Source organism: Chiloscyllium plagiosum, chromosome 31, assembly GCF_004010195.1.
Source record: "Chiloscyllium plagiosum isolate BGI_BamShark_2017 chromosome 31, ASM401019v2, whole genome shotgun sequence".
In the NCBI taxonomy this organism is placed as follows: domain Eukaryota; kingdom Metazoa; phylum Chordata; class Chondrichthyes; order Orectolobiformes; family Hemiscylliidae; genus Chiloscyllium; species Chiloscyllium plagiosum.
Window position 1 is genome coordinate 1198299 of NC_057740.1, and position 15324 is coordinate 1213622.

At 44.0% G+C, this 15324-nt stretch overlaps 1 protein-coding gene across 14 annotated transcripts in view; it reads right to left on the minus strand.

The window, feature by feature from the left end:
• Positions 1–15324, minus strand: part of eps15l1a (epidermal growth factor receptor pathway substrate 15-like 1a) — a 390058-nt gene that overhangs the window by 174709 nt on the left and 200025 nt on the right. For all 14 annotated transcript variants that reach the window (XR_006316095.1, XM_043720770.1, XM_043720773.1 and 11 more), the window contains one exon: positions 14688–14885. Coding sequence is in view for 13 of the 14 variants with exons in the window: in XM_043720770.1 (XP_043576705.1) it covers positions 14688–14885 (198 nt within the window). In the remaining variant the exon portion in view is untranslated. The remainder of the gene's footprint in view (positions 1–14687; positions 14886–15324) is intronic.

The window sequence follows — 15324 nt, forward strand, 5'->3', positions numbered from 1 at the left end:
ATTCAGGTGACTCATGGAATAGGTACATGGAAGTTAGTATAATGAAGGGTATGTAGCCTGGTGAGAGAGAAGGGCGGCATAACATCGAGAGCCAAAGGGCCTGTACTGAGCTGTTCTGTACTGTTCTATGTTCAACCACTTCCGTTGGCAGCTCATTCCATATGCGTACCCACCCTCTGTGTAAAAAGGTTGCCCCTCAGATTCTCTTTTATCCTTTCCCCTCTAACCTTAAACTGATGCCCTCTAGTTCTTGATTCCCCAACCCTGGGAAAAAGACTGAGTGCATTCACCAAATTGCACCCTATTGTAGCAGACCCCTCCACCACTTTAAACGGCTTGGCCCCCGAGCACAAGATTGTTACTGTTTTGGACATAGCCAATGGTTTCTGTTCTATCCCCGTTACACCCTGAGTCCCACGACAAATTTGCTTTTACAGTAAGGGACAGACAGTATACGTGGACTCACCTGCCACAAGGGTTCCACAACAACCCCGCTACTTTTCATAGGGTGATGAGCGACATTTTGAAGATAATAGATCTACCAGAGGGTAGCACTGCCCTCCAGTATGTAGATGATATCCTAATTGCCTCAGAGTCCAAGTCAGGACACCAGGAAGCTTTAGGGCTAGTATTACAGGAATTGGCAACCACAGGGTTAAAAGTTAGTCCCACAATGGGACAAATGGCAAAACACAAGTCTTATACCTGGGACAACTTATATTCCAGGGACTCAAAGGAATGCCCAATGACCCGCAAGAAGGCAATCCAACAGATGCCACGACCTGCCACTGTCAGGGGGGTCAGAAAGATTATGGGGCTATTCAACTACAGTCGGAGCTTTATACCGGAATTCGCAAAATTGTCTGAACCGATCCAGAGACTAATTAAAGGAAGCAAGCCTGCCTTGGAAACTGTAACCTGGGGGCAGGAACAGGAGGAGGCATACAGTCAGCTTAAAACTCGTCTCATATCAGGCTAGGGCTGCCAGATCCCAGCAAGGATTTTCACACATCCACTGGAATAACAAGGGAGGATTTTACTCTGCAGTGGTCACCCACGACCACAGTAGCAGGAGAAGGCACGTAGTGTACTACTCAACTACAGAAGGGTCAGTAGTCACCGGGGTTGCTCAGGTGCATAGCAGCCTTAGACTGTGCTGCTTGGACCATTAGGGTTAGCGAGCCCATAGTAATGACAGGGAATTGTATCCTCCACACTAAACACACCCTAGTAGAGACGCTAAACACAGGGAAACTGAGAGGCATCTCCAATATGAGAAGGGCAAAGTGGGGGGCAGTTCTTTTATCCCCAAGTCAGTCTGTGGTAATAGGGATATCAGAAAAAACCCAGTTGAGGGAATTCTAGTCACAGAGGAACCGCACAACTGTGGGGATATAGATGGGGATGAAGATGGGGGAGGATAAAGGATACCAGCCAAGGAGACCCTCTTCGTGGATGGGTCACGAAAATACGTAGGAGGGTCGCCCCGAATAGGATGCGCTATGATAAATGATAAGTTAGAAACAGTTATGTCCAGAAGGATTGATGGAAGTCAGTCTGCCACACATACAGACAGTCAATATGCCTTCGGTGTAGTCCCATGACTACATAGTGGCATTGGGTAGAAGAGGGTTCACCATCGTGGGGAGATCCCCTATCAGACACCAACTAAGAATTCAGGCACAATTGCGTGTCAGTGAACAGCCAAAAGAGACTGCAGTAATAAAAATACAAGCCCATCAAAACGAGCCAGCAAAAGTAAGTCCAAGTTGTCTAAACTTCAAAGGAAACCAGGCAGCAGCTCAGAAAACCCGAGGACAAGAAGCCATTGATGATGCTGCCATAGTCACGATTGAATTATCAAAAGATGCTATCCAAATTCAGCAGCTACAGGAGGACAACATGCAGGAAGAGGGAGAGAAATGAGAACTCCAGGGGACATTCAAAGGGGAGGATGGTGTCTGGAGGCGAGCAGACAAGGTGGTAGCACCAGTGTGTATACAGAACACATTGCTTGAACTGCACTACCGGCTCTCCCATACAGGTAGAGAGGCCATGATAGCAAGCCTCGGGAGAGAGTGGTGGTGGAAGGAAAGGGAATGTGGCCAAGTACTGTCACAGATGCATGGTTTGTGCACAACATAAAGCTGCACTGCGACCACTGTTGCCAGAATATTAGCAGAGGAGGTGATTCCAAGGTGAGGGGTATCCCTCCTGATCAACTCCGACAAAGGGACACATTTTGCAGGCAAGGTCATGAAGACTGTCTACCAGTTACTCGGCACTAGACAAAAACTTCACATTCCCTCTCACACCAGAGCTCAGGGGTGGCAGAGAGAATGTATAGAATGCTCAAAAGTTACTTTAGCCAAGGCTATGCACACCTAAGGCAGAACATGGGCTGAAGTATGGCCAGCCATACTAATGAAATTAAGAGCCACCACAAATCTGGCAACCCGGCTAACACCATATGAATTAATGACCGGGCGAGTAATGTAATTGTTGGAGACAATAATCACAGGTGGCACCTATGTGGGTCCACTAAAGGACAAAATTCAGCGGTATGCGATAGAATTAAATGCCCAATTGAAAGGCATGTAGAAATCTGTAATTGATAGGCAGGACAAAAAGGTCAATGCAGGAGAACTTGAAATCTTCCCTGAGATCCCAGCAGCAGGAAGCCGCGTCATGATGCGAGCACTGCCTGACAAACCAAGCTTTGTCCCAAAATGGAATGGGCCATATGACGTGGGAATAAGTGGGGACACCTGGGCCTGCATAGATAGTATAGGGAAAGGCACACGGAAGCACTCGACTCAACTAAAACCGTTTAAAGACTCCTGTGACCAAACTAATGTCATTGACCATTCTTCAAGCGCAGACAGGAGCGGCAGACGAGAATGTCATCCCAAGGGGAGTACCAAAAACACGGCAGGACAAACCACACAGAAGCACAACTGCACTTCCTGACGAAAACAAAGAATTTGACTGATAATTTTAGTTTAACTGCAAAATGCATATACATGTCTGTATTTAACTGTGTCTAAGTGTCGCGACTGTCGGGATCATGTCAGGATTTGAAGATAATCTCTTCTATAAAACCCATCTAAGTCTATATGGAAACTGAACTGTCTGCTACCAACTAGCACGATCAGTAGAATCGCTATTTGTGGCCACCCGGTGTGGGCCCCTCACGACCTGTGTACAGTAGACACCTCAGCAGCGCCGTGTAAGGGGCAGATAGGGAAACACAAATGGGGACTCCAAAGTAGATGTGTACAGCTGGACAGGACCACCAGCCCATGGGGCCAGGTCCCCCAGCCTAGGGAAGGAAAGACCAATTTAAAAGCCAGTAATTACCCACTCTGTTTCACAGGGCAGGGTTGGGAATGCATTTATGCCCTGGTTCCCAAAAATGATTCATGCATCCAGACACAGTGCACATATCAGCACTATACAGTCACCAGGGGACAGTTTACCTGCACCTGCAGCGAGCAGGCATGCTTGAATGTGATCGCGGGCAGACAATTCATACATGATCAGTGCAATGACACCCATGTCAGCTCTGTCACATTGATGTACCCGTTCAATACTTACCAGCTGTGGGAGGCACCTGCGGGATCAGGGGCAACATGGGTGGGCAGACAGACAGAAGGACAGGACAATGTCTGATACTGAGCAGTGAAGGGATGTGTTTTTCTATTTAAGGGGAGTTATGCCACAGACACCCCAAACGTATTTGTAGTAGGGACAATTGCACCCTTGACTGTACCATGCCCCAGCGGAGTACATATTCAGAGAAGGATAGTGACCCGCTCCATCAGTCAGGAGTTCTGTGCAGGTCCCCCCAACTTTGGAGTCATCATTGGGATATGGATTCGTGGGTTTTCTATCTTTGCGGGGGGGGGGAGGAGCAGGGGTTGTCAGTGCTAAAAACCGAAATTACCTTGCATGTGGCCCGACTATCTTAGGCAATAATACCTCAAAAGCTATGGAAGCAGTTAATATAGAATTGGTTGAACTCAGACTCTACAGACAGCAGACACGTTACACGGTGGTTTATCAACTAGCACAGCAAGGGGGAATTTTTTTTTAGATTAGATTACAATTGTTGGTGACAATTGTGTCACCCATGTTGTTGATGCCTTTTATAATATTACAGAAGCCATCAAGAATATCAGAGACCAGCTAGATAATTTTCGACAGATAGCCATTATTACAGACAGCTGGCTAAATTGATTGATAGGTAAATCTTGCGGACCCTATTTGACACACGGGATAGTTCTGTTCATTGCACTCATGCTGGTATTCTGTGTGGGCCTCGAGTGTTTAAAGCTCTGCTGTAAGGCGCTACTGACAAGAACTGTACCAGCAGCGAGTGCCATCACAGAAAAGCCCCCAACGAAACTGGCACTCCACAATACCCCTCAGGAGGAAGAACTCCTAGAAATGACCTACTGTACAAGTGAATTGGGTGATCTGCGGGAGATCTCCGAAGTCACCTCCTTGACCACAAAGGGGGGAGTGAAGTGGGAGATGGCACGGGGCAGGGTGACACTAGGCACACGGACACACAAGATGGCCTCTGAGCCATAAGTTGGCTACTTGACACACAAGATTGCCGCCGGACCACAACATAGAGAGAAACAACACAGCAAACACAGACACTGCCTGGGGCCACCAAAATGCCAACACAACGCACTCACAACTGTTTTAAAAAAATTCTCAAGGTCAAGGACCAGGCTCGCAGGAAAGTAGTCTGACACAGAACAAACAGCCAAGAGGCGAGTCTGCTAGAATATAAGTGTTTTATTCCCCGCAGCGTCGCCACAACCAGGACTCGTACTTACAACGGGTCTGGTTTATACTCACTCTACGTGTTACCGGAACTGCGAGCCGTCAGTTCTCGTAGAGCGGTTGCCAACAACCCACGCTCGGCGGTTAAACGCAACCCCGGAGCAGACTCACCGAACTGGAGACTTTTCCAGCTGATATACTCTTTTCCAGATATAAACATTCATGTGAACAGCAGAGCAAGGCTAAAAAACACATTCCATTCTGGTTACATACAGATAAGAAGATTCACACGGGACTAAGCAACACCTCCATTCCGGTTAGATTCACACATGTATCTTTTCCACTGCTTGACCCAATACATGTGTTACATTATGCCCATATGTATTCTTTCTAACAAGCGCCTACGTACACGCCAAATATACAAGCAAGTCAGGACATTACAGCATGTTAAAATCACCAGGACCGCTACCAGGATCGACAAGGGTGGGAACAGGAATGTCCCCGCAGTGGGGGACATACCACTCAATATGTCCCACCAATGATGAGCTGACTCCACGTCCACTACACGGGCAGCATGTACTACCTCCTGTCCATGTATAAAGGTAGACACCGTAACCTTGGTGACATTGGTTTGGTGCTTTCGTAATATCTGCTTAAGCTCCTCGGATCGGTCCAATGCTCGCTTAAACCGATCCAGGGTAATGTTCCAAGGATTCATCAGCACTTTCCACTGCATCTTGGTAAAGTGGCGAGCACTGCTATAAGTGGTCCACAAATAGGTGTGATTCTGCCAGTGCCACTGATAGACATTTGAGAGGCATCCCGAGAACGGTGCTGAGGGAAGCATAGGATGTGGATTATTGGTAGCCACACAGAGCGTGTGTGGCCCAATCTGCCTCATCATGTCCCTTGGAGTCTCAACAGTCCATTCGCACAGGGCCGTTCCCTTAGTCAAGCAGGGGTCCCGATACCTGTCCATCAGTAGGCAAGTTTTCCCCTGATCAGTCTGTTCACAAGCGGACAGATCATAGGTAATATTGGTATCTGGGCTAAACCACTGTCCCCTTGTCTTCAGAAAATAATATCCAGAAGATGTAATCACTGGTAATACATAATATCGACAGACCGTAACAGTGTGGGTTACATTCATGGTAACAAAGTATCCGTTACACATAGTTGCGTTACACCATGTTCGCTCTGGATGGGTTATCATCCACAATTTCTCAGATACATTCCCTAGTCCCCTCCACGCCTGTACATTGGGGGATGTTACCACACGCAAAAAGCGTTCTTTCTGTATTTGAGCATGCAACATTTGAATATGACAGGCAATCCAATTTAACTGAGCCGTAATGTTCTCAAACAGTTCCTGAGTGGCACCCCAGACATCCAGTTCCCATTGCAGAGATCGTATCATTATTTCAGCTGTCTCTCCTTGAGTCATCATTACGGATGGCATCCACCTTCCAATAGTATGTAGTCCTTGTGAGGTGGCCTGTCCCGTGTTAGATAATTTAGTACGGGTCACCTCAGAGTCAATGGCATTCGAGATACCCATAACAGTTCCTGCGCCTCCCAGCAGGGTGTCGTACCACGCTCGTCGCCGCCTCTTGGTATGACACTCGGATATGAGGGGCAACTGTACCCGCCAATGAACATCAGTGTGCAGTACCGCCCGGGCCATCTGTTGACAAGTTGACATAATAGGGGCCAACTGTGTTCGATGCGACCGCACGCCCCCCGTGGCTGGCCCGCCCCGCGTGGGGTTTAACGACGCCTCAGACGGTGCGTTCGTCGAGGGCAGTACCATTATTAACCACATGAATCGATGACGATTCCGAATGCTAAAAAACACATTCCATTCTGGTTACATACAGATAAGAAGATTCACACGGGGAGGTGTGTAATAAGATTCACACGGGACTAAGCGACACCTTCCATTTTCGGTTAGATTCACACATGTAGCAGAGCAAGGCTAAAAAACACATTCCATTCTGGTTACATACAGATAAGAAGATTCACACGGGGAGGTGTGTAATAAGATTCACACGGGACTAAGCGACACCTTCCATTTTCGGTTAGATTCACACATGTAGCAGAGCAAGGCTAAAAAACACATTCCATTCTGGTTACATACAGATAAGAAGATTCACACGGGGAGGTGTGTAATAAGATTCACACGGGACTAAGCGACACCTTCCATTTTCGGTTAGATTCACACATGTAGCAGAGCAAGGCTAAAAAACACATTCCATTCTGGTTACATACAGATAAGAAGATTCACACGGGGAGGTGTGTAATAAGATTCACACGGGACTAAGCGACACCTTCCATTTTCGGTTAGATTCACACATGTAGCAGAGCAAGGCTAAAAAACACATTCCATTCTGGTTACATACAGATAAGAAGATTCACACGGGGAGGTGTGTAATAAGATTCACACGGGACTAAGCGACACCTTCCATTTTCGGTTAGATTCACACATGTAGCAGAGCAAGGCTAAAAAACACATTCCATTCTGGTTACATACAGATAAGAAGATTCACACGGGGAGGTGTGTAATAAGATTCACACGGGACTAAGCGACACCTTCCATTTTCGGTTAGATTCACACATGTAGCAGAGCAAGGCTAAAAAACACATTCCATTCTGGTTACATACAGATAAGAAGATTCACACGGGGAGGTGTGTAATAAGATTCACACGGGACTAAGCGACACCTTCCATTTTCGGTTAGATTCACACATGTAGCAGAGCAAGGCTAAAAAACACATTCCATTCTGGTTACATACAGATAAGAAGATTCACACGGGGAGGTGTGTAATAAGATTCACACGGGACTAAGCGACACCTTCCATTTTCGGTTAGATTCACACATGTAGCAGAGCAAGGCTAAAAAACACATTCCATTCTGGTTACATACAGATAAGAAGATTCACACGGGGAGGTGTGTAATAAGATTCACACGGGACTAAGCGACACCTTCCATTTTCGGTTAGATTCACACATGTAGCAGAGCAAGGCTAAAAAACACATTCCATTCTGGTTACATACAGATAAGAAGATTCACACGGGGAGGTGTGTAATAAGATTCACACGGGACTAAGCGACACCTTCCATTTTCGGTTAGATTCACACATGTAGCAGAGCAAGGCTAAAAAACACATTCCATTCTGGTTACATACAGATAAGAAGATTCACACGGGGAGGTGTGTAATAAGATTCACACGGGACTAAGCGACACCTTCCATTTTCGGTTAGATTCACACATGTAGCAGAGCAAGGCTAAAAAACACATTCCATTCTGGTTACATACAGATAAGAAGATTCACACGGGGAGGTGTGTAATAAGATTCACACGGGACTAAGCGACACCTTCCATTTTCGGTTAGATTCACACATGTAGCAGAGCAAGGCTAAAAAACACATTCCATTCTGGTTACATACAGATAAGAAGATTCACACGGGGAGGTGTGTAATAAGATTCACACGGGACTAAGCGACACCTTCCATTTTCGGTTAGATTCACACATGTAGCAGAGCAAGGCTAAAAAACACATTCCATTCTGGTTACATACAGATAAGAAGATTCACACGGGGAGGTGTGTAATAAGATTCACACGGGACTAAGCGACACCTTCCATTTTCGGTTAGATTCACACATGTAGCAGAGCAAGGCTAAAAAACACATTCCATTCTGGTTACATACAGATAAGAAGATTCACACGGGGAGGTGTGTAATAAGATTCACACGGGACTAAGCGACACCTTCCATTTTCGGTTAGATTCACACATGTAGCAGAGCAAGGCTAAAAAACACATTCCATTCTGGTTACATACAGATAAGAAGATTCACACGGGGAGGTGTGTAATAAGATTCACACGGGACTAAGCGACACCTTCCATTTTCGGTTAGATTCACACATGTAGCAGAGCAAGGCTAAAAAACACATTCCATTCTGGTTACATACAGATAAGAAGATTCACACGGGGAGGTGTGTAATAAGATTCACACGGGACTAAGCGACACCTTCCATTTTCGGTTAGATTCACACATGTAGCAGAGCAAGGCTAAAAAACACATTCCATTCTGGTTACATACAGATAAGAAGATTCACACGGGGAGGTGTGTAATAAGATTCACACGGGACTAAGCGACACCTTCCATTTTCGGTTAGATTCACACATGTAGCAGAGCAAGGCTAAAAAACACATTCCATTCTGGTTACATACAGATAAGAAGATTCACACGGGGAGGTGTGTAATAAGATTCACACGGGACTAAGCGACACCTTCCATTTTCGGTTAGATTCACACATGTAGCAGAGCAAGGCTAAAAAACACATTCCATTCTGGTTACATACAGATAAGAAGATTCACACGGGGAGGTGTGTAATAAGATTCACACGGGACTAAGCGACACCTTCCATTTTCGGTTAGATTCACACATGTAGCAGAGCAAGGCTAAAAAACACATTCCATTCTGGTTACATACAGATAAGAAGATTCACACGGGGAGGTGTGTAATAAGATTCACACGGGACTAAGCGACACCTTCCATTTTCGGTTAGATTCACACATGTAGCAGAGCAAGGCTAAAAAACACATTCCATTCTGGTTACATACAGATAAGAAGATTCACACGGGGAGGTGTGTAATAAGATTCACACGGGACTAAGCGACACCTTCCATTTTCGGTTAGATTCACACATGTAGCAGAGCAAGGCTAAAAAACACATTCCATTCTGGTTACATACAGATAAGAAGATTCACACGGGGAGGTGTGTAATAAGATTCACACGGGACTAAGCGACACCTTCCATTTTCGGTTAGATTCACACATGTAGCAGAGCAAGGCTAAAAAACACATTCCATTCTGGTTACATACAGATAAGAAGATTCACACGGGGAGGTGTGTAATAAGATTCACACGGGACTAAGCGACACCTTCCATTTTCGGTTAGATTCACACATGTAGCAGAGCAAGGCTAAAAAACACATTCCATTCTGGTTACATACAGATAAGAAGATTCACACGGGGAGGTGTGTAATAAGATTCACACGGGACTAAGCGACACCTTCCATTTTCGGTTAGATTCACACATGTAGCAGAGCAAGGCTAAAAAACACATTCCATTCTGGTTACATACAGATAAGAAGATTCACACGGGGAGGTGTGTAATAAGATTCACACGGGACTAAGCGACACCTTCCATTTTCGGTTAGATTCACACATGTAGCAGAGCAAGGCTAAAAAACACATTCCATTCTGGTTACATACAGATAAGAAGATTCACACGGGGAGGTGTGTAATAAGATTCACACGGGACTAAGCGACACCTTCCATTTTCGGTTAGATTCACACATGTAGCAGAGCAAGGCTAAAAAACACATTCCATTCTGGTTACATACAGATAAGAAGATTCACACGGGGAGGTGTGTAATAAGATTCACACGGGACTAAGCGACACCTTCCATTTTCGGTTAGATTCACACATGTAGCAGAGCAAGGCTAAAAAACACATTCCATTCTGGTTACATACAGATAAGAAGATTCACACGGGGAGGTGTGTAATAAGATTCACACGGGACTAAGCGACACCTTCCATTTTCGGTTAGATTCACACATGTAGCAGAGCAAGGCTAAAAAACACATTCCATTCTGGTTACATACAGATAAGAAGATTCACACGGGGAGGTGTGTAATAAGATTCACACGGGACTAAGCGACACCTTCCATTTTCGGTTAGATTCACACATGTAGCAGAGCAAGGCTAAAAAACACATTCCATTCTGGTTACATACAGATAAGAAGATTCACACGGGGAGGTGTGTAATAAGATTCACACGGGACTAAGCGACACCTTCCATTTTCGGTTAGATTCACACATGTAGCAGAGCAAGGCTAAAAAACACATTCCATTCTGGTTACATACAGATAAGAAGATTCACACGGGGAGGTGTGTAATAAGATTCACACGGGACTAAGCGACACCTTCCATTTTCGGTTAGATTCACACATGTAGCAGAGCAAGGCTAAAAAACACATTCCATTCTGGTTACATACAGATAAGAAGATTCACACGGGGAGGTGTGTAATAAGATTCACACGGGACTAAGCGACACCTTCCATTTTCGGTTAGATTCACACATGTAGCAGAGCAAGGCTAAAAAACACATTCCATTCTGGTTACATACAGATAAGAAGATTCACACGGGGAGGTGTGTAATAAGATTCACACGGGACTAAGCGACACCTTCCATTTTCGGTTAGATTCACACATGTAGCAGAGCAAGGCTAAAAAACACATTCCATTCTGGTTACATACAGATAAGAAGATTCACACGGGGAGGTGTGTAATAAGATTCACACGGGACTAAGCGACACCTTCCATTTTCGGTTAGATTCACACATGTAGCAGAGCAAGGCTAAAAAACACATTCCATTCTGGTTACATACAGATAAGAAGATTCACACGGGGAGGTGTGTAATAAGATTCACACGGGACTAAGCGACACCTTCCATTTTCGGTTAGATTCACACATGTAGCAGAGCAAGGCTAAAAAACACATTCCATTCTGGTTACATACAGATAAGAAGATTCACACGGGGAGGTGTGTAATAAGATTCACACGGGACTAAGCGACACCTTCCATTTTCGGTTAGATTCACACATGTAGCAGAGCAAGGCTAAAAAACACATTCCATTCTGGTTACATACAGATAAGAAGATTCACACGGGGAGGTGTGTAATAAGATTCACACGGGACTAAGCGACACCTTCCATTTTCGGTTAGATTCACACATGTAGCAGAGCAAGGCTAAAAAACACATTCCATTCTGGTTACATACAGATAAGAAGATTCACACGGGGAGGTGTGTAATAAGATTCACACGGGACTAAGCGACACCTTCCATTTTCGGTTAGATTCACACATGTAGCAGAGCAAGGCTAAAAAACACATTCCATTCTGGTTACATACAGATAAGAAGATTCACACGGGGAGGTGTGTAATAAGATTCACACGGGACTAAGCGACACCTTCCATTTTCGGTTAGATTCACACATGTAGCAGAGCAAGGCTAAAAAACACATTCCATTCTGGTTACATACAGATAAGAAGATTCACATGGGGAGGTGTGTAATAAGATTCACACGGGACTAAGCGACACCTTCCATTTTCGGTTAGATTCACACATGTAGCAGAGCAAGGCTAAAAAACACATTCCATTCTGGTTACATACAGATAAGAAGATTCACATGGGGAGGTGTGTAATAAGATTCACACGGGACTAAGCGACACCTTCCATTTTCGGTTAGATTCACACATGTAGCAGAGCAAGGCTAAAAAACACATTCCATTCTGGTTACATACAGATAAGAAGATTCACACGGGAAGGTGTATAATAAGATTCACACGGGACTAAGCGACACCTTCCATTTTCGGTTAGATTCACACATGTATTGGGACACAATTTTAACCCTTTCACCACAACAACCCAATTGATTAGCTTAAGGTTGGTGGGGGAGAGAATACACATGAGCAGCGTACACTGCCCAAAGTGTCCAGCCAACACCTTTGATAGAAATGCTAACAGTTTGATACAGACTCAATACACAGTGATAACAGCCAGGGCTGCAGTAATCATCCTTCTCATTACTACAGCAATGGACTTCCACACAAACATCGAAACTGACAACAACCGCACTGAAATTAACAAAGACTGCACTGGAAATGACAATGACTGCACCGAAATTACTAACGATTCTGCAATGTTTACCATAAACAAAACATGTTACAAAGACAATAACCTCAACACTGACCTATTATTACAAAATGTATAAAAGTATCTTGACGTGCCCGGGATTGAGAGAAAAATCACAGCTGACCACTGCGCTGTTGGTGTTTTACTCTCTCCAGAGCTCCGGTATTCCCTTGTACACTAAACTCTGTCATTGAACCCCAACTCTGACTCCAAGGCTGGTGATTTTCCCCACAATAGTGGTAAATGCATGAAGGATGTTCCCAATAATTAGGGAGTCCAGAATCAGGGCTCACAATCTAAGGACATTGGATAGGCCATTTATGACTGAGACAAGGAGAAATTTCCTCACACAAGAATGGCGTGCCTAAGGAATTCTTTGCCACAGAAAGCGGTTGAGGCAAAAATATTGAATGTTTTCAAGAAAGAGATAGATATTATTGGGGCTTATGAGATGAAAGCAGGAACAGAGTACTGAGCAGAATGATTCACTGTGATCATTTTGAATTGCAGAGCAAGCTGAAAGGGTCAAATGGCCAATTCCTGTCCCACTTAATAGGCTTCAAAATCCAGTCATGAATGCTGGTGGACACTTAAACAACTCACAGGAAGAGGCAGCACCATAAATACCTCCATCTCAATGGTAGGGGAGCCTGGTATATCGAGCAAAAGATAAGGCTGACGCATTTGCAACAATCTTCAACCAGAAGGATTGAGTGGTTGATCCATCTCAGCCTTCTCCAGAGATCTCCTGCATTACATATGCCAGTCTTCAGTCAATTTACTTAACGTGAAATTAAGAAATGGCTGGAGGTACTAGACTATTGCAACGACAATGGGACTTGCCAACATTTCAGCAATGGTACTGCAGACTTGCACTCCAGAACTTGCCACATCCCTAGCCAAGCTGTTCCAGTACAGCTACAACACTGGCATCTACCCAATGATGTGGAAAATTGCCAAGTATGTCTTGTCCACAAAAACAAAATAATTCCAATTCAGTCAATTATCATCCCATCAGTCCAATCATGATCAGTAAAATGATGGAAGATGTCATTAACAGTACTATCAAGCAGCTTAGCAATAACAGTTGCTCAGTTTAAATTCCACCAGAGGGCACTCAGCTCCTGACCTCATTACAGCTTTAGCACAAACATGGACAAAACAGCTAATTCTTAGGGTGAGGTGAGTGACAGCCCTTGACATCAAAGCTGCATTTGACTAATTTTGGCATCAAGGAGATCTAGCAAAACTGGAATCAATGGGAATCAAGGGAAAACTCTGCCAATTAGAGTCATACCTGGCTCAAAGGAAGACAGTTGTAGTTGTTGGAGGTCAGTCATCTCGGCTCCAGGACATTTCCAGCAGGAAGTTCTCAAGGGAGTACAGTTGGCCCTACCATCTTCACTTTCGAACAGTCATGTCAGACTCAAAACATTAATGCTGTTTCGCTTCCCAAATGCTGCAAGACCAAAGTTTTGCCAGAATCCTCTGTTTTTTTGTTTCTAAATTAACCTCCACTTTATTGATTTGCTATCAGGCTGGTTTTCCAAAGTTTTATAATCTACTATATTTTTCAAAGCAGGATACTACTGGTAATCTGGTCTATAAAAGAACATATTCACTATGTTCTTTTATGTAGAAGTGTAAGGTGTTCAGTGATGGACACTTAGTCATTCCTCAATTCTCTCTCTCTCACACACACGCGAACACACACATATTAAGTCTTCAAAGGCCATAAAACCAAGCAATGGGGAAATGCAGACAGCAATTAGAAATAAAAGCCACTAATCCATAGGTTGGTTATCACTCTTTTTCCAGGATGAGCGTATTCAATAAAAGAATTCTATTTCAAATCATTGAATTGATGGTGAAGTTACTCCACAAAGTTAATTCATACAAAAAGCAAGGCTATGGGAATGAAAGGAAGAGAAAGCAGTTTTTCTTGCCTCCTCCAATTTGGTAGTCTGAACTATACTCAATAGTTCTTTCCAAAAAGCATTTCTTCCGTAAATTTATGGAGACTTCTTGATCTCTATCCTGCTTTTAAAAAACGTACCTGAGGCTATGGGAGATGCAGAAAATCTGACGTAATAGGCTTGCAACTGATATACATAGTTCTCACCTGGTTAATTTCATCCTGAGTAGATTTTAGTGACTTGATGATCGTCTCAAGTTGTACCTTGCCAGCCTCAATGCTCTGTTCCAATTGTGATTCCTCTTGCTGTAGTTTATTTAGCTCTGTCTTGGCTTTGTTCAGCTCCTCTTCCTGGGATTGCATGTCTGACTCCTGATTTGCAATCTGTGTCTTTAGCGATGAAATCTGTTCCACACAAAGTCAATATAATTAAATCATGTAACACCAGCCAGATGACAATTATCAACAAACCTTGAGAAAATACAGAAGACGATGAATCATTTATATTTAGCCTTCAACTATCTCATTATATGTGCAGCTTAGTCACAACCCATGTATCTTCTGCACAATAGAAGCTGCAGTTACAATATGAAAACTGAAGTTTATACAATAATGATTCACCCCATGAATTAGTCACTAAAAATACCTTCAACTCAACATCAGCTAAGACAATTTTACTAGATTAAAAAAAAACACGATGACAGTTTTGCACAATAAAAGACTTCTTCAACAGTTAAAAAGATACAACTATTTGATTTATAGGATACATACATACTCATACACACATTTCTAGATCTCCCATGACAGTTCTCCTGTCAACTCTGATAACATGGTTGTTTTGAAT